Raw genomic sequence first — 25,544 nt, forward strand, 5'->3', positions numbered from 1 at the left:
AATAACTTAAGTAAACTATACTTCAAAGAGTTACATAGTGTTGATATACTAACAAACGTCAATATGATTTGAAAGAAAAGGGGATTTGCAAGTGACGCAGACTGGCTCGTATAAGAAAAAACATTGAAAGAACGCTTGGGGGCGCTAGAGTCATTTAACTGGGGATTTAGGACCACCTGTAAAGTGTCACTGAAAATACACTGAAATGGGTAAGTCCCTGGGTATAATGCCCCAGAGGGACCTTGGACCTTCTCCTCAAATATTTGAGGAGGGGTGAGGAGATAGGACACAAGCAATCACAGAAAGACAAATTGAGTTAAAGCCCTAGAAATCAGGTTGCTCTAAAATTCACAGGTTACCCCAAATACTGATTCCAAAATCTCATTAGGGGTAAAACTCCAAAATGATATTAGATCAGTGTCTAGGGGATATGTCCTTCTCATCGGCTACTACCTGAAATATGGACCATTATGAAGCACAATTAAATACTTGTTCACCGTCAATATATCATACTTGGAACCCCACCACCACACAGATAAGAGACGTGTGTGCTCTCATAAGGTGAAACCTATTTATGTTTGTATGAAGAGCATCTCATGGCTCTCATCGCATCCTTTCCTTCATCTACACTGATCTGAATGAAGGAAACTGGTGAAATAAATACTTTTAGCACGCTTTCACCTATGTGGTAATATTACAATATGATCTCAACTGCCTTTCATTAAATGGGATAGGGGTGATACATTTAAAGTACTGTGCAGTGATTGCACTGAATATTGGGTGGGTGGGTTACAGACTTCAATGCTTTCAATGCCAGACCGTGAAATCAGTCAAGGTGCGTCATACATGCAGTGGACTGGTTTGGGAGGAACTATGGATGTGACAGCAAAGACATGTGGACTAGAGCTCTGTGCAAGGATGAGAGCTACACAACCAAGAAAATCAGTGTCAATCGAAAAGGTTGAATGCAGATGGGTTTGGTAGATGCTGTTGGATTGAATCACGTGTGTGTGTGTGTGTGCATAGAAAACAATAAATGTTAACCCACTTCTGGGTTAGGATCTTCAGACTCAATAATATAACTAAACTCACAATGGGTGTAATAGCATGGCAGTGATTACCTCGGTCAACCAGAGGAGGCTGGTGAGGGGAGGACAACTCAATGGATGGAATGGTATAAAACACATGGAAAACCAGGTGTTTGATACCACTCAATTTATTCCGTTCCAGCCATTACTATGAGCCCGTCCTCCCCATCTAAAGTGCCACCAGCCACCACTGGTCTTAGCCGATATGGTCCAGTACTGTCTTCATGTCAGTGCTCTGTGGCCTGTTCCAGTCACCAAATCAACCCCTAGTCTCTACTACACACTTCACGGATATGAAAGGATTGGATAGGTGCAATACGGTAATAGCTGCACCATGCCTCTGATTGGCTTACACATATGTAATCCTCCTAGATTGACAAGTGCCTAAAAGGTAAGGCCAAGGGGTTGAGATTATGAATTGAATATTCATAATTGCAGATGCCGTCTTTAAAACAAAAACACATGCAGTAGGACTCCATGGAGTGTGGTTTAAACTGTAAAGTCTTAATATGAAGTAAATGCCTGGCTGTATGTCTAAATTGTGACAGTCATAGGTAAACATAGTAAATCCCTGAACTACAGGACGGCTCAGTGGTAGAGAGAGGAGAGCAGTAGCATCGGAAAGGATTGGACACTCAAAAGATTAATGATAGAACATCATTGATGATCATAAAAAGAATAGCAATGCATCTAAACAAGGAGAACACAACCACCCCCTTCATGACTGAATCATTACATAGTTAATGCATACTATACACACACACCATTAGATTCCTCAAATCTTAAGCATTTTCACTCAAAGGTTATTCAAACAAACATATTTCAAACTCAAGAGTACATTGAATGACAATATTATTTAAACAAACTGTTCAAAGAAAATGATTACATCTCTGAATCCATCCTGGTGGCTATCTCTGTCTAACTGAGGTATGAGTTAGAAGGGAAGTCATTAGTCTACTGTACAGCAGGGAAATGTGCACAAACCAACCTGCCTGCGTTAATCTGGTCATTATCAGCAGTGACAGAGAGAAGCATCACATCATACAGTCAGAGTGAGAGTAGGATCTGCTCTGTAGCATTGATTCAGAACAGCATGGCTTCCATTCAGAAATGTATAGCAGAACACTATAAAACTGATAAACCATCACTGATGGGAAATTTAGAGGAGCATTTACATAGTTTTCCATTATGGTAATGAGTAATGAATGTTTACAGATAATTCACTCATCACTTCTTCATTGGTGTTATTTGGTATTCTACAGTTGTAAATGTACAGCGTCAGAGGAAGGAAAAAAGAGACTAAATCTAGGAAAGGTAGCGAAGGGAAAAGGTCAAAAGTAACAAACAAAAAAAACTTCTGGACTGGACACAGTGCACTGCACATGCGAGTATAGATATTTTACATCTGACATGAAGTTACAGCCACAACAAAAATCACAGCAAGAAATCCAAAACAACTCAGAACAAATGAGCAGTTAGGGGGAAAAAATGACATTGTTTGTACTGTTATAAGTAATGTTTCAGCATTTCAATTCAGCTTTGAATAACTAGACCAAAATAACATCTATCATACAGCAGCAGCCATGACAACTGCTGCGACTGGTCTTACCGGTATCCATGACAGTATCAAAGAAAGTAGTACCCTCCCCTTGGTTGGGTTGAAACTGGATTTTATTAAAGACAATACAGGTAGCGATTGCCTAGTAGAGACACAGCGGGTTCATAGTTCAAACTTCTAAAGCACCAGCTTCAACTACTGAGAGTCTCCACAACCCATCATTATCAGTTAAATGCGTCTTTACACTGGACGATTCTTCACTCTCCTCCCCCCTCAGATTGGAGAAATGGAGATGGACAGAGTGGTGTTTTGTTAGAGCAATGAGAAGCACGAACATCTCTGCCTTGGTAAATAAAGCTAAGGCTTCTTCACAATGGCGTCAATCACAAGTTAGCGAATAGCGATGACTCTGCTCTTTACACAAACAACTGAGGTTTAATAGTCGCAACACAGCCAACTCATTCAGTCTATACATTTAAAAGCTGAGAAATATACAGAGGGAAGAGAGACTTAAGCATGAAAACCTCTAGGAGAGAAACAAGGTTATTATTTCCAATACGATGCACTGGGAGCACGTTGGGGTTATGGTGGAGAAACTCCACAACAGCACTGATCATAAAGTCAGCACTCATTTGGATAACCAAATCCTATTGAGAAAAATGGTTGTATTTAGGACATACTCTCAGGGAGCAACTTTGTTCCTCAATCAAACCCCCTCCCATCTATCCCTCCCTCCATCCATCCCTCCAGCCCATCCCATTTATCCCTCCCTCCAGCCCATCTCATCTATCCCTCACTCTCTTTCTCTCTGAAAGTGTTTATATCAGCTTATTCACACAATACCGGAGGTAAGTAGAATTTTAGTGAAATAGAATAACCACCTGTTTCTGTTTCTATTTGATCTGTGCTTGTCGTCTTCCTTCTAGTTCACACCTCCGTTACTCCCTCACTGCTTTAGTGAGGGGAAGCAGAGAACATTGTCGCTCCTGGGGATTGGAGGAGGGGAGGGGGAGGAAGATTTGGTTTGGTTACCCATTTCATCCATAACACTGTGCATAATTGCTAAGCTGGTACTGTATTGTGGTGAGGTGACGAGCTAGTTTGTGTCAAGGTGCGATCAACTAAATGTAGTAAAACAAATGACTCCACTAGGATTAACATAGTGAGGACAGACTGGGCTCATACCATAAGGGTTCTACACATCTTCTCCCCGTGTCGGGTAGCTAGGTGTGTGGGTTGCTTTTCATTCAGCATGGGTTAACATTTCAATAGCGTGGGGGTAAGAAAGGTCTCTTGGGGGGGTAGAAGGAACCTCCTCGGCCCCCGCCGAATGGAGGGCCAGGACGCTTGCCCCCGTGGAACATGGGTGGATCTCGGTTTAGGTGCGGGTGGACAGGGGGGCCGCGGGGGTGGAGTAGAGGTCTCTGGGGGATGGAGTTGATTGGGGGGCGGGGGTTGGGGGAGGGTAGGCGAAGGAGGGGGGGCGAGGGACGGTGGGGATGGTTGGGGTTGGGGTGTCGGGGCTGGGCAGGCGGGCTAGCTGGAGGGTGCTGGAGCGGAGGAGCTTGGGGGCGAGGAAGCAGGGGGTCGCCTGAGGGAGAGGGAGGGGTGGAGGAGGAGGGAGAGGGGGATGGAGGAGGAAGGTTGATGCCATCCTTGACACGGCCCAATAAGGGAGGCGGGGCACCGGGGGTGCCGGGGCGGTGGAGAGGGGGTGCGTGGCGGGGAGCGAAATGCTCTTTAACTGTGCCGGGACGAGGCATTTTAGGGGGCTCCCCTAACAGAGAGGACATGAGGGGAGTGGGGCCACCTTTACCCCCCCTGGGTCCCCCTCCCATCCCCCCTCGGTCTCCTCCTCCGTCTGGGCGGACCTGGGGAGGGAGGGGCAGTTGGCGGTCAATTGGGACTAGAACCCCACCTACCATGACTGCCGAGGGAGGAAGGAAGTTGCGCGGGGGTGGAGGGAGCTGGGGCATGGGAGGGGGTGGAGGGCGTGGGATGGGTGGAGGAGGGGAGTTGAAGAAGGGAGGAGGGGGGTGATGGTGGAGGTGTGAGGGGAGGGGACCCTGGGGGTTCTCCCCATGGTAGGGGGGCATCTGAAACTGGGGTGGGGGGCCGTGCGGATGAGGGTGGGGAGGGTGATTAGAATGAGGATGAGGAGGAAGGTGGTGGTGTGAGGTCGGGGGAGGCATGGTGGGTGAAGTCATGTCGTCAGAGCCGCCCTGAGGGGAAGGTGAGGGGGGCTGGGCATCCAGGTACCCTTCCTCATCGTACCACATCCCTCCGCCTGGCCTCCCCCCTTCTCCTCCACCACCGCGACGCAGCCCTTGGCCAATCACGCGGATACTTTCCACCGTCTGGATGCGCTCTCCGGTTGGCTGGCGGTTTGAGAAGCCCCCCAGTGATTGGAAAGGTGCTGCCTCTGTGCAAGGCGACACCAGAGTCTCGATACGGTGGTACTGCCCCCCCTCCCCGTCAGATGAGCCCCCACCATCATCTCCTCCCCTCTTTCCCTTTTCATCCCTCGTTCCACTCATTCCTCCCTCCTCTGACCCGCTGCTGGTCTTGCGAGAACCTATGGACGCTCTCCTCTCTCCTTCGACTGATCTGTTGTTCCCGTGACTCTTTCCGTGACTGTTCTGTCCATCCTTCTTGACCTTGCTGCTTCCCAGTGATGAAGAGCTAATCTTCCTCTTCGAATCTTCCTCCTTCAGCTTGGCGGCCTTCTTCCCCGCTCCGTAGCCTTGGAAACGAGAAGAGGAAGAGAGGAAGTCCACGTCGCTGCTGCTTCCTGTTGGGGTGATGACGGCGTCCCAAGGGTCACTGCGGTAGGCTGTGGGTGAAAGATCATGACCTATGGATGAGCCTAAGCTCTTGGGGTCACTGTTGAGGCCAAGGGGGTCGGAGGAGACACCCCCTGGTGTGTCCATGATTTCGTCCTGGGTGGGGGTGCCCCCGCTCTCATCCCTGACGGGGGTCCCGTCTACCCCGTCTCCCCCCAGCAGAGGGCTCCCATCCCCCAGGCCCAGACTGAACCCTGGGTTCCCCTGGAGGAAACGGTTGATCTTAGACTCTAGGCTGGGAGGAGACACAGAGCGGCTAGGGAGAGAGGGAGGAGGAGGAGGAGGGGAAGCCTCTCGGTTTTTCTCCCAATCCCTGGCTCCTCTGCTCCTCTCAGGTGTGTCTCGTTTGAGACTGTTGGTCAGGGGGGGTTTGGTGTTGCTCGGAGTGGTGGGTGTGGGGGGGCCCTTGGCTGCTGAGGAGTCTGGGGAGGCATGGGAGGAGGGGGCAGAGGAGGAGGAGCTACCAGACCTCAGCAGAGAGGACAGACCTGAGGAGAGAGAAGAGAAGATGGAGAGAAACAAAGATATGGGGAGGGAGAGAGAGAGAGAAAGTGGGGTGGGTGGAGATAATTACACCAGCAGATACACAAGTTACTCAACATAAAAAGTGCCCTACAAAACAATTCCAACAGAAGCCTTGCATATCCCATCTCAAAGTCTGTCTATAAATCTGCCTGTCTGGTTTACTATCTTATGTGTGTCTCACTCTGTGTGTGGGTCTTTGACAGGGCGTTGAGGATGCCTTCAGGGGTGACGTTCACTCTGGACAGGATGCTGGCCAGGGCTGGGCTAGGAGGGGTGGGGCCAACTGGCGTTTTGGAGGAAGATGATTGGCCAGAGGGGGTGGTGGGAGTTCCAGGGGAGGGGCGAGACACAGGGCTGGCTGCTGAGAGAGACAGAGACACACAGAGAGAAAGAGAGAACAATCTTATGCAAACATGTTATAACATTTCTGTACCAGTGTGTTACAGAATCCATATATTAACTTAAATCCATACACACACACACACCTGTGTTCTTCATGGCTGATGTGATACTGCTCAGTATGGAGCTGATCTTGCCTAGGTCCACGTTGGCCAGGTTCATTCCCAGAGGAGCGGTCGGACCGCTAGGACCACTCACACCCGCACTCGTAGGGGTGCTGGGGGTCACTGGCGTGGGGGTAGACGAGGCTGCCTTTTTGAGAGGGGATTCGGTGGAGGTTCGAATGAGTGTGACAGGGGCGGGTTTCGCTGCGGTCTTGGAGCTGGTCACCTTGGAAACGGTGGCTGATGACGACTGCTTCTCAGCTGATGGAAACACAAGGGGTTAACGTGTTTATTTTGACACGGGGTTAACGTGTTTATTTTGACAAGGTTTAGTCTCATTGAGAATTCCCTACTGCCATCTCACCTGTGTTGGCTATCTCCATGTCCTCCTCAGACAGATCCATGTCCTCCACATCTCTGTTGTCCCCCTCTCTCACAACCCCCACGTCCCTCTCGTCCATGGCACTCCCATCCAGGTCCGGGTCAAAGCCCAGCCTACCCCCTCTGCCTCCTCCCAGCCCCAGGAAGGGGGAGTCAGAGCCGGTGGGTGAGGGAGCGTCCTCAGAGGGGGAGGGGATGGGAGAGTCCTCGGGACCGGGAAGGGAGGACTTGAGGGCATCCAGTTTACGTTTGAGGTTGACCACACGGTTGGCAAAGGTTTTGTAGGCCTTGAAAATTAGAACCATAGAATTAGATGTATTAGATTTTGATTAGATTATTTATTTGATAGATGACGATCAGATTGATTGCCTGAATGATTGGTTGATACTCACGCTGGCCACGATCTTGACTTCCTTGTATTGCATCTCATAGAAGACGTCTGCGTTTCCCAGAGCCTCCAGCAGAGGGGGCCCAACAGGCATCTGGTTCTCCAGGAAACTGACAAACTCCTGCAGCTTCTGACTGCCCTCTTCAAAGTCCTTGGCAAACTTGTTCCCTCCGGCCTTGTCTGGGGTAGAGATGGACGGAGAACAAGAGGAAAATAAGTAATTTAAACAAGAGTACACAGAAGCCAGCCGCACCAATATGTCGGAGATAACACCGCAAAGCTGGTGACTGAAGTCAGCGTGCATGTGCCCGGCCGCCACAAAGAGCCGCTAGAGCGCGATGGGACAAGGATATCGCAGCCGGCCAAACCCTCCCCGAACACAGACAACGCTGGGCCAATTGTGCACCGCCTCATGGGTCTCCCGGTCGCGGCCGGCTGCGACACAACCCGGGATCGAACCCGGATCTGTAGTGACGCCTCTATCACTGATCAGTGTCTTAAACCGCCGCACCACTCAGGAGGGCTACTCTGATTGTAAAGCAAAGCAATGTGCTTAATATTAGGAAATTTGAGAAATAAATATAGGAGGCCTAGACTATAGAAAGCGGATGGGATTCTCCTCTTTTTATTAGAGGCCATCAGAACTCTGTTTTCTCACGCAATTGAATAGCATAGCCTATAGAAATGTTGTGCAACATGGGCTTATAGGAACATGTACTTTATTCTATGCATTAACCAGCTATGAGCTTACTCTTGCTACACTACGGGTGATCCTATTCCCCTCAAACTCTAAACGCCAGGGCTCTCATGAAGTGTTCCATTTGATTTTCCATTGCATTGATGTCGGAGTGATTTGAGGGTCAATAGAGCGCTGAGTACCAGGCCATTAGCACGTTTGGTAGGGTACTAATGACTATAGGGGACATCAGAGCACAGTTTTGGAGACGCCTAGTTACTGTGATTCAACGGTCACATGGAATTTGACTGCAGTCATGACTCGTGACTGCCGGTGTGGCGGTAATACGGTCACCGTAACAGCCCTAGGCATGAACCCTGGCCTTAAGCCTGTTTTGACCACTGACCTTTGAGTCTCTTGAGGGCCTCCGTGCTGCAGACGTCCACTCTGAGAGCTGTCAGCTGGGTCTCTCTCAGCTCCTCCTCCTCCACCACCCGTTTGAAGCCCGCCAGCTGCTCGATGAACGACTGGGGCTGGAGAGAGAGGGGGAAGGAAAGAGGGAGGGCGTGGGGAAGGAGGGAAAGAGTATTATTGTGTGCATCTCCATCGAGGGCCAATCATCAGTTGAAACAATGAAGCATCATCCCCGCCACTGTTTGGGTAATAAGCTGAGGGATAGGGCTGAAGAAATGTAACCACTCAAATTCATAGACAGAGCTATGGATACAAGGACTGACCATCCATGATATCAACATTAACGTTTTAGGCTACATTATGTTTGGAGGCTATATAGTGTTCGTTTACATAGTGTTCGTTTACATTTGTTGTTTACAAATATTGGAGTAAAACAAGCTTATATTTGGGGTTCTGATGGGGTGTGACAGTTGAACTAAGCTCATGAGGCATTTATAAAAGTTATATTCTTCAAGAATCAATGGGTACAAATCATTCATTTATCAAAACCAAAAATGGATGTAGCAACTGCAGATTACCCCTTTAAAAGGGTAAAAGCAATTTAGCAGAGGACAGAAAAAAATACACTTACTATGAAATCAGCCACAATCTTGGACTTCAGGGCAGCTTTGGGGTTGACTGGGGCTACAGGACAAAAGCACAACACACTGACCTGTTGACTCATACAGACTCAGAGGTTACAGAAATAGAGAGAGACAGCAAAAGGAAAAGATGGTGACAGAGGAGAGAAAGAAATAGGAGACTGACCTGGTGGAGGAGGCTTCTCTTTCTCCCTCTCCTTCTTGGCCAGGTTGGCTTTGAGCTGGGTGATGAGTTCCTCAGGATAGACGTTCCTCTCCTCCCAAATAGTGAAGATCCGCTCCACTGACTTACGCACCTTCGGGTCTCTGGCAAGACAACAGGTTAAAGGGCAAGAGGTTAGAAGGGCACAGATTCAGTCAGCAAGAGATTGGTGGTCAATTTCATCATACATGGGCTAATCCTAACTTCCACCTAAATCAGATGTTCACTTAGTCTCCCCATTGACAATTAAAACGTGCCTCAAATGGAAGTTAGGATATGCCTCACAATATTCATATAATCCAGCGCAGCTCACTCACTTGACCATTAGTGCAGCGTTGGGGAGCACCTCAGCGAAGGCTGAGCGGTAGACGATGGCGTTCTTTCTCTTGCAGTTCTGGATTACATCATTGGCTAGATAGAACAGATTCAGACGGTGGTTGGTGTCCGCTGATGGAGAGAAGGGGGAGAGGAAGACAGGGAAGAAGAAGAATAGGTGGGAGGAGGAAGAGGGTTAGTGGGTCCTCAGAAGCCTGATGTTTAACCACATCAAAAACCTTGACCAGCCTAAGCGTAGACCTAAACCTAGTCCCGTGGATGACCTGCCTAAACCTAGACCCCCCAGTGGATGACCTGCCTAAGCCTAGACCCCCCAGTGGATGACCTGCCTAAGCCTAGACCCCCCTCGCCCAGTGCAAGACCAGCCTAAACCTAGACCGCCCAGTGGATGACCAGCCTAAACCTAGACCGCCCAGTGGATGACCAGCCTAAACCTAGACCGCCCAGTGGATGACCAGCCTAAACCTAGACCACCCTAGCCCAGTGGATGACCAGCCTAAACCTAGACCACCCTAGCCCAGTGGATGACCAGCCTAAACCTAGACCACCCTAGCCCAGTGGATGACCAGCCTAAACCTAGACCACCGTAGCCCAGTGGATGACCAGCATAAACCTAGACCACCCTAGCCCAGTGGATGACCAGCCTTAACCTAGACCACCCTAGCCCAGTGGATGACCAGCCTTAACCTAGACCACCCTAGCCCAGTGGATGACCAGCCTTAACCTAGACCACCCTAGCCCAGTGGATGACCAGCCTAAACCTAGACCACCCTAGCCCAGTGGATGACCAGCCTAAACCTAGACCACCCTAGCCCAGTGGATGACCAGCCTAAACCTAGACCACCCTAGCCCAGTGGATGACCAGCCTAAACCTAGACCACCCTAGCACAGTGGATGACCAGCCTAAACCTAGACCACCCTAGCACAGTGGATGACCAGCCTAAACCTAGACCGCCCAATGGATGACCAGCCTAAACCTAGACCACCATCGCCCAGTGGATGACCAGCATAAACCTAGACCACCCTCGCCCAGTGGATGACCAGCATAAACCTAGACTGCCCTGTGGAAGACCTATTAGCTCATGCATGCATTTGCTAATCAATTCTGGAAATTAGAGGTTGACCGATTATGATTTTTCAACGCCGGTTAAATCGGACAATTTTTTTAATTTATTTGTAATAATGACAATTACAACAATACTGAATGAACACTTATTTTAACTTAATATAATACATCAATAAAATACATTTAGCCTCAAATAAATAATGAAACCTATTCAATTTGGTTTAAATAATGCAAAAACAAAGTGTTGGAGAAGAAAGTAAAAGTACAATATGTGCCATGTAAGAAAGCTAACGTTTAAGTTCCTTGCTCAGAACATGAGAACATATGAAAGCTGGTGGTTCCTTTTAACATGAGTCTTCAATATTCCCTGGTAAGAAGTTTTGGGTTGTAGTTATTATAGCAATTATAGGACTATTTCTCTCTATACGATTTGTATTTCATATGCCTTTGACTATTGGATGTTCTTATAGGCACCTTTAGTATTGCTAGTGTAACAGTATAGCTTCCGTCCCTCTCCTCGCCCCTACCTGGGCTCGAACCAGGAACACATCGACAACTGCCACCCTCGACCATGCCACGCCACCCACCACCCATGCAGAGCAAAAGGAACAACTACTCCAAGTCTCAGAGCGAGTGACGTTTGAAACGCTATTAGCGCGCACCCCGCTAACTAGCTAGCCATTTCACATCGGTTACACCAGCCTAATCTCGGGGGTTGATAGGCTTGAAGTCATAAACAGCAGAGCTGCTGGCAAAACGCACGAAAGTGCTGTTTGAATGAATGCTTACGAGTCTGCTGGTGCCCACCATCAGTCAGACTGCGCTATCAAATCATAGACTTAATTATAACATAATAACACACAGAAATACGAGCCGTAGGTCATTAATATGGTCAAATCCAGAAACTATCATCTCAAAAAACAAAACATTTATTCTTTCAGTGAAATACGGAAACATTCCGTATTTTATCTAACGGGTGGGATCCATAAGTCTAAATATTGCTGTTACATTGTGTAACGGATGTAAAATAGCTAGCTAGTTAGCGGGTACGCGCTAGTAGCGTTTCAATCAGTTACGTCACTTGCTCTGAAACCTAAAAGTAGTGTTGCCCCTTGCTCTGCAAGGGCCGCGGCTTTTGTGGAGCGATGGGTAACGACGCTTCGTGGGTGACTGTTGTTGATGTGTGCAGAGGGTCCCTGGTTCGCGCCCGAGGTCGGGGCGAGGGGACGGTTTAAAGTAATACTGTAACATTGATGCTGTTGACCCGGATCACTGGTTGCTGCGGAAAAGGAGGAGGTTGAAAGGGGGGTGAGTGTAACGGATGTGAAATGGCTAGCTAGTTAGCGGGTACGTGCTAGTAGCGTTTCAATCAGTTACGTCACTTGCTCTGAAACCTAGAAGTAGTGTTGCCCCTTGCTCTGCAAGGGCCGCGGCTTTTGTGGAGCGATGGGTAACGACACTTCGTGGGTGACTGTTGTTGATATGTGCAGAGGGTCCCTGGTTCGCGCCCGAGGTCGGGGCGAGAGGACGTACTAAAGTTATACTGTTACAATTGCACAACCTTCAATGTTATGTCATAATTACGTAAAATTCTGGCAAATTAGTTCGCAATGAGCCAAGCGGCCCAAACTGTTGCATATACCCTGACTCTGCATGCAATGAACGCAAGAGAACTGACACAATTTCACCTGGTTAATATTGCCTACTAACCTGGATTTCTTTTCGCTAAATATGCAGGTTTAAAAATATATACTTCTGTGTATTGATTTTAAGAAAGGCATTGATGTTTATGGTTAGGTACACGGAGCAACGACAGTCCTTTTTTGCGAATGCGCACTGCATCGATTATATGCAACGCAGGACACGCTAGATAAACTAGTAATATCATCAACCATGTGTAGTTATAACTAGTGATTATGATTGATTGATTGTTTTTTATAAGATAAGTTTACTGCTAGCTAGCAACTTACCGTGGCTTCTTACTGCATTCGCGTAACAGGCAGACTCCTCGTGAGGCAGGTGTTTAGAGAGTTGGACTAGTTAACCGCAAGGTTGTAAGATTGAATCCCTGAGCTGACAAGGTAAAAGTCTGTCATTCTGCCCCTGAACAAGGCAGTTAACCCACCGTTCCTAGGCCGTCATTGAAAATAAGAATGTGTTCTTAACTGACTTGCCTAGTTAAATAAAGGTGTAAAAAATATATATATATAAAAAAATAGACAAAGTCTACCAATTTCTGATTGTTATATAAACTTGAAATCGACCCGAATTAATCGGCCATTCCGATTAATCGGTCGACCTCTACTGGAAATATAGCAAAACCAACCAGTGTCGATGGGAAACTTCACTGAAATGACAAATAATGCAGTGCTTTTACAAAGTGACAGTCAGATGTCATGACAAGCTGATATTCACTTTTCTATCTAAAGCATAATTAACGCACAGACAAAACATCATTACTGCAGCGCACACTTTTTTCAACTGACAACTTCTCCAACTAAAGCCCTGTGTTACAGGCAAGGCTAAGACGTGGAAACCAAATAGGCTTGTCATGCAGGTAAATGGAGTCCAACATAAATGAAGCCTGGTGGTTGGGGGGGAAAAACACAGCTTGAATGGCAATATAAAGGCTCTTACATCTCCCTCCCTGAATATACGAAGATCCAGTTGAACATGTTCAAAGATGCAGCATGCAACACGGTAGTCACAATGTCAATAATAATGTTCAGCACGGCCACCTATTCATTCATGACACATTGTTTTCAGACAGATGAACAGAGCAGACAGCGTTGTCACACTGACACAAGACAATGTTCATGACATTCATGTAATTAAAAAAATGTAAATGACTCAAAGCTGGAGAATGTCATACATTCAAAAGCCTGCACACCCAGAGTTTAGGTATTTCAAAGTGATCAGCTGATGGAATAGGGAAAACGGACACAAATCAAACACAGATCAGGTTCTGATCCAGACAAGACTAGAAGCGGTATGTACGAGTCCCACAATATCAATTAGGGTCATTGAAGCCATATTGATAAACTGAAAGTGATATTAGCCTACGCCCTACAGCCTCAGCATCTTGTGCAGGACAGCTGTGATGACTAGTGTAAATCAACTGCGTAGGTAGTAAACCAACCTTAGTAAATGATAACAAAATAAACAGAGATACATTACCACTTTTTAACATAAAATAACAATGCAGAAGCCTTTCATACATCTCAGTTGAGTCCAAGTGGGGAACGGTTGGCAAGTCAAAGGAGAGAGAAACGTCCCCCCTGACTCCCCATGGGAAGATGCATTCAGGGAGGACGAGTTGAAAAGTATACAACCAGGGGAGGAAGAGATGAAGACTGAGCACAGAACAGAAAACAACAAGCTCTCTGCTGTCTACAGTACGCAAACCAAACAGCATGGGCTCCCGAGTGGCACAGCGGTCTAAGGCACTGCATCTCAGTGCAAGAGGCGTCACTACAGTCCCTGGTTCGAATCCAGGCTGTATCACATCCGGCCGTGATTGGGAGTCCCATAGGGCAGCACACAATTGGGCCAGCGTGGTCCGGGTTTGGCCGGGGTAGGCAGTCATTGTAAATAAGGATGTGTTCTGAACTGACTTGCCCAGCACTGTGGATTGAATCGAGCCCCAAGATATCCAAGGAATGTAACAATGAGTTCTAATTCATATCCTAAGTTCATTACATGAAACGGCTCTTCTTCGAAAAGATCCTGGAGTCAAAAAATAGAACTTGCTGAAGTCTAGGCCTAACTAAGTCTGAGTGGTGGGGAAGGGGAAATTTGCCCAAAATATCAAATAAACAATCTCTTTCAATAGCAACAGGTCCCAGCTTCCTTCCCTGGCCTAAGCTATATTCTAAAGATCCTTGCAAATCTTCGGTTGAGAATATGGACTAGGAATGATTATGGACTAGGACATGTGATTGGGTGTAGATGTTGGGCCTTGAATGGAACACACAGGAGTGTGTGACTGAGCATCACTGTTCTACTACAGCTGACACTGACTAATTTCAACAGACACACTCAAGGCCACCCGCTCTCCGGTCAAACTATCCACGTCTGGGGGTTTAAAGTTACATATCAGGATATTCTTTTTGATGATATTTCTTACCGTTTTGACAATGTTGCAATATTATTTTGGGCTAGTTGGCTGCACCTGCAACAAAACTCCAGTATTTTTCCTTAGCTTATTCTCAATTATTTTAAATAGGGAACCAATTGTTTTCAGCACTTATTTCCATGACTGATCAAAACTTTCTCATGGACCTCTAGTGCCTCTGCAGCAGACATATGCTGAGCAATATGTTTGGAACTTCAAATCGCAATACACATAGTATCAGCACCAAAGTATGGAGATAATATAGTATTGTGAGGTCCCTGGCAATTTCCAACCCTCGCAGTCTGCTTGGCCAGGCCGACTGTGATGCCACGTAAACCATCAGACAGCAATCATGGGCAAATGATGCAAGTCAAGTGGCATTACAACAGCATTAGGCTTAGCGTACCTCTAAGAGGCACAGCCCAGTTTGTAGAAATTGGTTCCCGAAACCTTTTCTGTTCCGTGACCAACATAAAAGCTTTTGAGTACCACCACCAGGGGGACCAGTGGTTCCTCCTGATCCAACACAGAAATCACTGACCTAGTACAAGCCAGCCAGGACCAGATATTTTGGGTACCTAATTAGCACGCTTTAAGCCTTCCAAACCAAACTGTGATGAACTCAAGTTGTAGTGGTAAAATATGTACCACTATCTGCACCAGCTCAGGTACAGTAGGATTCATTTTGCAAGTGGAAAAAAGGTATGTGTTCAGAAACGGAACATCACATAGGCCCCTACTACTGTAAACAATAGACACTTATGTGTTTTCTCAATCTCATAGCAGAAACACATGACCGATATTAACCAACAGATAGTTATTTCCAGCTGGTCAGGCAACACATTACAACAGTATTTTCTCTGGAATATTTTTTTGCATTGGGGGGAGACCCAATAACATATGTTTAAATGATTTGAACTATTTGACCATGCATATAGCGTATGCATGTCCATATGATCAGGTATGCTATTAGCAATAAGCATTATCACCTGTAGCCCAACTGATGCAGCATAGTGGCTAGAAATAAATAGGCTGAAGCATGGGGTTGCTTATCTGCATTTACCCTATTGGGCTAATCATTAGCTAGATCCCAAATGTAATCTTTTAACTAGTTAGCATCCCATTAGTGAAATGTACGTTCCAAAGAACTTGCATAAATAGTGAATATAATGTAGCCCTGCCTACCTGTTAGGGTAACTTAGGGTATTCCGCCACCCGGGGTAACGCAACCCCCCTGCCTCTACTTCTCACCGAAACCACTTCATGTCCCCCCCAACACTTTCCCTGGTTGCCACTGCTCTTGCTCAACTAAAAATGGCATCTGTTTCAGCACAATTGTTTTTGTCACCCCCCAAAACAAGTGAGGTAGGGTGGTGTTTCACCCCAAGGTACCTTACAATTGACTGTGTTACATTTAGCCCCACTCTCCCCTATACAGTCACAGCAAATTACAGTGATAATGTGCTTAACCATGATGCTGCTAAAACCTCTGTGGTGCAGTTCGCACATATTCAGGAGTTAATAAATAAATAAAGTAGGAATGGAAAGCTGGCAACATTCTCTTTTTAACAAAGGCCATTAAAACGGCTTTTCCCTGCGATTGCAATAATTGTTGTGCATCCGTTTGTCAGAACGCAGGTTTCACTCCCTATAGCACTCATAACATGAATGAATCTCAAGAGGGAAATAGATTAACTATTCTACTATGTGGTTATCTGATTTGTCTAGTCATTACATTTTGTTTGCAGGGGAAAAGTAAATCAAAGTGTGCTTCGACAGAAATATTTATGTTTCATATTTTTGCGGCGTGGCGGCAATGATCTTGCCATGGCACAGCGCCACAGTTAAATGAGTGCAGCGGAAACACTGCATTACAATACAACCCTAGGAGCTGAACTGTTAACACGGCCATCCAACATTCCGTGAAAATTAAAACATTTGAGTTGAAAGTTTAACCTTGACAACAAAGCCTACAACTCACCAAGTTTATCTTTGGTTGACTGAGTTCAAAAGCTAGTTTGAATGTTTCAGAACATCATACACAATGCACAGCACTATAGACAACAGATATACATGTGGTTGAGCCAATGACAGGGACAGAGCGAGATGGGAACACATGCAACCCTGCAAATGTTAAGTCTACTGCAGTGCAATTAATTTTAAATTAACAAACTGCGCAGGGCAATGAAAGCATTGAAAACCAGTTAAACCTTTATAGCTGGAGGCAAGGAAATTGGGCAACATCAGTTTCCATAAACAACAAAACACTGGCATATCTATATCCATAGCATATCACACCATGCACTTCATAAAATAACCCCTCAAAAACACAATGAATGACAGTCAAAGTTTAGGTCGAGGCCTACTCTAGCTAGCTAAGAATTAACCCCAGTGTTTGACAAACATAGACAGCTATGCCAAACACTGGAGTTAAGATCTTAGCTAGGCCTACCCAGGGGCATTGCGAGGTGCCACCCCTGAAATATGATTGGCCACCCTTAGTGTCCTGCCATTCTCATTGGGTCAGAGCGCTGTCAATCTGGCTCACATTGGAGAGAAAGGACAGTGGGTTTCTTCTGCCGGGAAGGCTGTTTGATTGGCTGGCTGGCTTTTTTGGGACTACGGAGAGCCCAGCATGACTTCTCTCTTAGTTGAGTTGATGAAAGCAGTGCAGAGGTGGAAAATTGCTAGGTAACTGCTGTTTGACTTGACAGCAAACTAAACTAGTTTCCCAGTGTATAGCCAGTAGAGGTCGACCGATTAATCGGAATGGCCGATTAATTAAGGCCGAGTTCAAGTTTTCATAACAATCGGTAAATCGGTATTTTTTGGACACATTTTTTTTTTTTACACCTTTATTTAACTAGGCAAGTCAGTTAAGAACACATTCTTATTATCAATGACGGCCTAAGAACGGTGGGTTAACTGCCTTGTTCAGGGGCAGAACGACAGATTTTTAACTTAATGTTAGATCCCTCACTTCAAAGGCAGTCATAGTCAATGAACTAATCACTGATCAAAATCTTGATGTGATTGGCCTGACTGAAACATGGCTTAAGCCTGATGAATTTACTGTGTTAAATGAGGCCTCACCTCCTGGTTACACTAGTGACCATATCCCCCGTGCATCCCGCAAAGGCGGAGGTGTTGCTAACATTTACGATAGCAAATTTCAATTTACAAAAAAAAAATGACGTTTTCGTCTTTTGAGCTTCTAGTCATGAAATCTATGCAGCCTACTCAATCACTTTTTATAGCTACTGTTTACAGGCCTCCTGGGCCATATACAGCGTTCCTCTCTGAGTTCCCTGAATTCCTATCAGACCTTGTAGTCATAGCAGATCATATTCTAATTTTTGGTGATTTTAATATTCATATGGAGAAGTCCACAGACCCACTCCAAAAGTCTTTCGGAGCCATCATCGACTCAGTGGGTTTTGTCCAACATGTCTCTGGACCTACTCACTGCCACAGTCATACTCTGGACCTAGTTTTGTCCCATGGAATAAATGTTGTAGATCTTAATGTTTTTCCACATAATCCTGGACTATCGGACCACCATTTTATTACGTTTGCAATCGCAACAAATAATCTGCTCAGACCCCAACCAAGGAGCATCAAAAGTCGTGCTATAAATTCTCAGACAACACAAAAATTCCTTGATGCCCTTCCAGACTCCTTCTGCCTACCCAAGGACGTCGGAGGACAAAAATCAGTTAACCACTTAACTGAGGAACTCAATTTAACCTTGCGCAATACCCTAGATGCAGTTGCACCCCTAAAAACGAAAAACATGTCATAAGAAACTAGCTCCCTCGTATACAGAAAATACCCGAGCTTTGAAGCAAGCTTCCAGGAAATTGGAACGGAAATGGCGCCACACCAAACTGGAAGTCTTCCGACTAGCTTGGAAAGACAGTACCGTGCAGTACCGAAGAGCCCTCACTGCTGCTCGATCATCCTACTTTTCCAACTTAATCGAGGAAAATAAGAACAATCCAAAATTTATTTTTGATACTGTTGCAAAGCTAACTAAAAAGCAGCATTCCCCAAGAGAGGATGGCTTTCACTTCAGCAGTAATAAATTCATGAACTTCTTTGAGGAAAAGATCATGACCATTAGAAAGCAAATTACGGACTCCTCTTTGAATCTGCGTATTCCTCCAGGGCTTAGCTGTCCTGGATCTGCACAGCTCTGCCAGGGCCTGGGATCGGGAGAGACACTTAAGTGTTTTAGTACTATATCTCTTGACACAATGATGAAAATAATCATGGCCTCTAAACCTTCAAGCTGCATACTGGATCCTATTCCTACTAAACTGCTGAAAGAGCTGCTTCCTGTGCTTGGCCCTCCTATGTTGAACATAATAAACAGCTCTCTATCCACCGGATGTGTACCAAACTCACTAAAAGTGGCAGTAATAAAGCCTCTCTTGAAAAAGCCAAACCTTTACCAAGAAAATATAAAAAACTATCGGCCTATATCGAATCTTCCATTCCTCTCAAAAATTTTAGAAAAAGCTGTTGCGCAGCAACTCACTGCCTTTCTGAAGACAAACAATGTATACGAAATGCTTCAGTCTGGTTTTAGACCCCATCATAGCACTGAGACTGCACTTGTGAAGGTGGTAAATGACCTTTTAATGGCGTCAGACCGAGGCTCTGCATCCGTCCTCGTGCTACTAGACCTTAGTGCTGCCTTTGACACCATCGATCACCACATTCTTTTGGAGAGACTGGAAACCCAAATTGGTCTACACGGACCAGTTCTGGCCTGGTTTAGATCTTACCTGTCGGAAAGATATCAGTTTGTCTCTGAATGGTTTGTCCTCTGACAAATCAACTGTGCATTTCGGTGTTCCTCAAGGTTCTGTTTTAGGACCACTATTGTTTTCACTATATATTTTACCTCTTGGGGATGTTATTCGAAAACATAATGTTAACTTTCACTGCTATGCGGATGACACACAGCTGTACATTTCAATGAAACATGGCGAAGCCCCAAAATTGCCCTCGCTAGAAGCCTGTGTTTCAGACATAAGGAAGTGGATGGCTGAAAACTTTCTACTTTTAAACTCGGACAAAACAGAGATGCTTGTTCTAGGTCCCAAGAAACAAAGAGATCTTCTGTTAAATCTGACAATTCATCTTGATGGTTGTAAAGTCGTCTCAAATAAAACTGTGAAGGACCTCGGCGTTACTCTTGACCCTGATCTCTCTTTTGACGAACATATCAAGACTGTTTCAAGGACAGCTTTTTTCCATCTACGTAACATTGCAAAAATCAGACATTTTCTGTCCAAAAATGATGCAGAAAAATTAATCCATGCATTTGTTACTTCTAGGTTAGACTACTGCAATGCTCTACTTTCCGGCTACCCGGATAAAGCACTAAATAAACTTCAGTTAGTGCTAAATACGGCTGCTAGAATCCTGACTAGAACCAAGAAATTTGATCATATTACTCCAGTGCTAGCTTCCCTACACTGGCTTCCTGTTAAGGCTGGGGCTGATTTCAAGGTTTTACTGTTAACCTATAAAGCGTTACATGGGCTTGCTCCTACCTATCTTTCCGAGTTGGTCCTGCCGTACATACCAATACGTACGCTACGGTCACAAGACGCAGGCCTCCTAATTGTCCCTAGAATTTCTAAGCAAACAGCGGGAGGCAGGGCTTTCTCCTATAGATCTCCATTTTTATGGAACAGTCTGCCTACCCATGTGAGAGACGCAGACTCGGTCTCAACCTTTAAGTCTTTACTGAAGACTTATCTCTTCAGTAGGTCATATGATTGAGTGTAGTCTGGCCCAGGAGTGTGAAGGTGAACGGAAAGGCTCTGGAGCAACGAAGCGCCCTTGCTGTCTCTGCCTGGTCGGTTCCCCTCTCTCCACTGGGATTCTCTGCCTCTAACCCTATTACAGGGGCTGAGTCACTGGCTTACTGGTGCTCTTTCATGCCGTCCCTGGGAGGGGTGCGTCACTTGAGTGGGTTGAGTTACTGACGTGATCTTCCTGTCTGTGTTGGCGCCCCCCCTTGGTTTGCGCTGTGGTGGAGATCTTTATTGGCTATACTCGGCCTTGTCTCAGGATTATAAGTTGGTGGTTGAAGATATCCCTCTAGTGGTGCGGGGGCTGTGCTTTGGCAAAGTGGGTTGGGTTATATCCTTCCTATTTGGCCCTGTCCGGGGGTATCTTCGGATGGGGCCACAGTGTCTCCTGACCGCTCCTGTCTCAGCCTCCAGTATTTATGCTGCAGTAGTTTGTGTCGGGGGGCTAGGGTCAGTTGGTTATACCTGGAGTACTTCTCCTGTCTTATCCAGTGTCCTGTGTGAATTTAAGTATGCTCTCTCTAATTCTCTCGTTCTCTCTTTCTTTCTCTCTCTCTGAGAACCTGAGCCCTAGGACCATACGTCAGGACTACCGGGCATGATGACTCCTTGCTGTCCCCAGTCCGCCTGGCATTGCTGCTATTCCAGTTTCAACTGTTCTGCCTGCGGTTACGGAACCCCTACCTGTCCCAGACCTGCTGTTTTCAACTCTTAAATGATCGGCTATGAAAAGCCAACAGATTTATTCCTGATTATTATTTGACCATGCTTGTCATTTATGAACATTTTGAAAATCTTGGCTCTCTCTAATTTTCTCCTTCTCTCTTTCTTTCTCTCGGAGGACCTGAGCCCTGGGACCATACGTCGGGACTGCCGGGCGTGGTGGCTCCTTGCTGTCCCCAGTCCGCCTGGCCTTGCTGCTGTTCCGGTTTCAGCTGTTCTGCCTGCAGTTATGGAACCCCTACCTGTCCCAGACCTGTTGTTTTTCAACTCTTAATGATCGGCTATGAAAAGCCAACTGAAAATTATTCATGATTATTATTTGACCATGCTTGTCACTTATGAACATTTTTGAACATCTTGGCATAGTTCTGTTATAATCTCCACCCGGCACAGCCAGAGGAGGACTGGCCACCCCTCATAGCCTGGTTCCTCTCTAGGTTTCTTCCTAGGTTTTGGCCTTTCTAGGGAGTTTTTCCTAGCCACCGTGCTTCTACACCTGCATTACTAGCTGTTTGGGGGATTTGGGCTGGGTTTCTGTACAGCACTTCGAGATATTAGCTGATGTACGAAGGGCTATATAAAATAAACTTGATTGATTGATTTTTACCTTGTCAGCTCGGGGATTAGTTTTTGCAATCTTCCGGTTACTAGTCCAACGCTCTAACCACCTGCCTTACATTGCACTCCACGAGGAGCATGCGTGGCAGGCTGACTACCTGTTACGCGAGGGCAGCAAGAAGCCAAGGTAAGTTGCTAGCTAGCATTAAACTTATCTTATAAAAAACAATCAATCTTAACATAATCACTAGTTAACTACACATGGTTGATGATATTACTAGTTTATCTAGCGTGTCCTGCATTGCATATAATCGATGCGGTGCCTGTTAATTTATCATTGAATCACAGCCTACTTCGCCAAACGGGTGATGATTTAACAAGCGCATTTGCGAAAAAAGCACTGTCGTTGCACCAATGTACCTAACCATAAACATCAATGCCTTAAAATCAATACACAAGTATATATTTTTAAACCTGCATATTTAGTTAATATTGCCTGCTAACATGAATTTCTTATAATTAGGGAAATTGTGTCACTTCTCTTGCGTTCCGTGCAAGCAGTCAGGGTATATGCAGCAGTTTGGGCCGCCTGGCTCATTGCGAACTGTGTGAAGTCCATTTATTCCTAACAAAGGCCGTAATTAATTTGCCAGAATTGTACAGAATTATGACATAACATTCAAGTTGTAGAATGTAACAGCAATATTTAGACTTAGGGATGCCACCCGTTAGATAAAATACATAACGGTTCCGTATTTCACTGAAAGAATAAACGTTTTGTTTTTGAAATGATAGTTTCCGGATTCTACCATTTTAATGACCAAAGGCTCGTATTTCTGTGTGTTATTATGTTATAATTAAGTCTATGATTTGATAGAGCAGTCTGACTGAGCGATGGTAGGCAGCAGCAAGCTCATAAGCATTCATTCAAACAGCACTTTCGTGCGTTTGCCAGCAGCTATTGCGCTTTTTATGACTTCAAGCCTATCAACTCCCGAGATTAGGCTGGTGTAACCGATGTGAAATGGCTAGCTAGTTAGCGGGGTGTGCGCTAATAGCGTTTCAAACGTCACTCGCTCTGAGATTTGGAGTAGTTGTTCCCCTTGCTCTGCGTGGGTACTGCTGCTTCGAGGGTGGCTGTTGTCGATGTGTTCCTGGTTCGAGCCCAGGTAGGAGAGAGGAGAGGGACGGAAGCTATACTGTTACACTGGCAATACTAAAGTGCCTATAAGAACATCCAATAGTCAAAGGTATATGAAATACAAATCGTATAGAGAGAAATAGTCCTATAATAACTACAACCTAAAACTTCTTACCTGGGAATATTGAAGACTCATGTTAAAAGGAACCACCAGCTTTCATATGTTCTGAGCAAGGAACTTAAACTTTAGCTTTTTTTTACATGGCACATATTGCACTTTTACTTTCTGCTCCAGCACTTTGTTTTTGCATTATTTAAACCAAATTGAATAGGTTTCATTATTTATTTGAGGCTAAATGTATTTTATTGATGTATTATATTAAGTTAAAATAAGTGTTCATTCAGTAGTTGTAATTGTCATTATTACAAATAATTTAAAAAAAATAGGCCGATTAATCAGTATCGGCTTTTTTTGGTCCTCCAATAATCGGTATCGGCGTTGAAAAATCATGATCTGTCGACCTCTAATAGCCAGTGTAGCTGTTTATTGCTGTAGGCTATGGCATGTTTGTTCTAGAATGTTATGCATGTCCCTTATTGACTGAGGTGAATGAAGCTACAGCAGCCAAAGTGATAATGGATGGAGGTATTTTTGTCATTCCCCAAATAGCATTTTAGAGCTTTTAAATTATATAGAAACATACATCTTAAACTTTAAAAATGTCTTGGATGGGGGAGTTACCACTGGACATGGTGGTAGTATCTAACTTGAATACGGATCAATATGGATCACTTCAAATGTATTTATTTTAATACATTTGGGCAGATACAAATTAACAATTGAAACAGCAGAGGTGGCAACAAGTCTCAGAGTGGTAGGGCACATCTTTTCCACTGGGCCTGGAGTTCTTCCTGATCTGGTAACCTAACCAGGTAAAACACCAGACCTTATGACAGTGATCAGGTCAGAAAACTCCTGGCCCTGAGGAGGATGAAAACCCTGTCAGACTGCAGCAACCTTCTACTTGTTCATATGAATTATGTTTTAAAACACAGACGGAGACCACTATGATTGGACAATAGAACTCCGGGCTGAGCTTGCTTTATACAGGTTTGTATCATGTAGACCTACGCAACTGTAGACCAGTAATAAAAATACGGACTCTTATCACATACAGCATACCAGATCGCTAATGTTTAGGTGTAGGATGCTGCAACATTCATGTAAACAGTTTAATTGTCTGTCGGGGCTGGTGTGTTATCACATTTGCTAAATAAATAGACCTATGCAGGAAAGCTCTGAGTGCTTTGGTAGATGTGCCTTGTGCCCGGCCTGTGATCTCCCTAATCTGATTGGTCAAGACACACACAGAACATGCAGTGTTCCGACGTCCAGGACAGCAACTGTGTGCGAGTTAACGAATCATGAGGAAAATTTGCCCCCCCCCCCCCCCCCCCCACGAAAAAATTGTTAACCCATTTTGTCCCTCTTTTGAATTATTTCGTCGATATTTTGTATTAAACTAAACCAGCTAGCCACCCGTTTGCCGTCGTGTCTGAAACAGTTATGCAATACAATGCGTCGTATTTTAAGCCAATGTAACGCTTTTTGTTAAACAATTTGCTAATTTCCCATGGCCGTGGTGTTGGCCCCATCTTTGCCACCCCAACAACCATACAATCGACCCTGGGCCTAACCCAGATTTCTTCCTAAAGGCCGGTTTTTCAGCCCACTTGTTTACCCAACAACATGTATCACCTGTGCTCTGTCAACACTACCCCCATTTTAACTCTAATTAAAACACATTTGATAGCTTGGCTAGCTAGCTAATTACCTGGATCCTCTATCCTCTGCAGTTCTGCAAAAACATAGCGCGTGCGATGCGCACAAAACAGGTGCAATGTCGAACCATATGTGTAGACAGGTCAGGTTCGAGCGAACTAGATTGATCACACGTCGCTAACTAACGTTAATATACATAACGATATGCTGAACTGTAGTTACTGGTAGGTACTAACTACCTTACTATAACTAGTTAGTTACATTAGCGTGCAATGCAGCTAACTATAAGTACAAAGCACAAGTTGTATTACCCATCTTATTTTAGCTATGCATGAACTTTATGGAGTCAACATTTTTCGGTAACACATTAGGAACATCATTGATTAGTTAACGTGTGTATAGTAGTAGGGAAAGCTAGCTAGCTAACGAATGACAAGCTAACGTTAGCTACTCACATTTCTTGAGCCACTTCATCCAGTACCGAACGATAAGGCTGTGATACTTTTTATTTTCAATGCACCAGGTCGACAGTCCCTGTATAGACTCCATAGTGTTGGATACTCCTTGGAATCTGCGGTCCAGGGTGGCCTCCAAAGCGCCGCGGCCACCATGGCCGCTAACAGCTCCAGAACCCGCCGCCATTTTTCCAGTTCTCTCTGGTACTGCAGACACGGACACCGCAATGAGTCATGAAGGTAGCAAAAGTGTGACAGACAGGCGAAAGGAGACACGCCCCCTACAGATCTAGGGTCAGATTCGGAAAACTGACCTAATAA

General features: G+C 45.4%; 1 protein-coding gene across 3 annotated transcripts; it reads right to left on the reverse strand.

Moving 5' to 3' along the window:
• Nucleotides 1-1,731: 1,731 nt before the first annotated feature.
• On the reverse strand, nt 1,732-25,501 carry LOC129841860 (regulation of nuclear pre-mRNA domain-containing protein 2-like). Of its 3 annotated transcripts, none has more exons than XR_008757382.1 (11): nt 25,224-25,501; nt 9,537-9,666; nt 9,184-9,323; nt 9,008-9,060; nt 8,369-8,495; nt 7,291-7,466; nt 6,882-7,185; nt 6,500-6,778; nt 6,196-6,372; nt 3,832-5,977; nt 1,732-3,632 (listed from the first exon to the last, which is right to left on the reverse strand). XR_008757382.1 is itself a non-coding variant. In XM_055910192.1 (10 exons), the coding sequence occupies exons 1-10, from the start codon at nt 25,408-25,410 to the stop codon at nt 3,912-3,914; spliced, it is 3,642 nt and encodes a 1,213-aa protein (XP_055766167.1). In that variant the 5' UTR covers nt 25,411-25,501; the 3' UTR covers nt 1,732-3,911. The 3 variants fall into 3 exon arrangements, 1 of the variants encoding a protein (XP_055766167.1); XR_008757381.1 differs by having other exon boundaries at nt 6,196-6,375; nt 25,224-25,500; XM_055910192.1 differs by having other exon boundaries at nt 1,732-5,977; nt 6,196-6,375.
• Between the last annotated feature and the right edge of the window lie 43 nt (nt 25,502-25,544).

The sequence above is a fragment of the Salvelinus fontinalis genome, unplaced genomic scaffold (genome assembly GCF_029448725.1).
Source record: "Salvelinus fontinalis isolate EN_2023a unplaced genomic scaffold, ASM2944872v1 scaffold_0002, whole genome shotgun sequence".
In the NCBI taxonomy this organism is placed as follows: Eukaryota; Metazoa; Chordata; class Actinopteri; order Salmoniformes; family Salmonidae; genus Salvelinus; species Salvelinus fontinalis.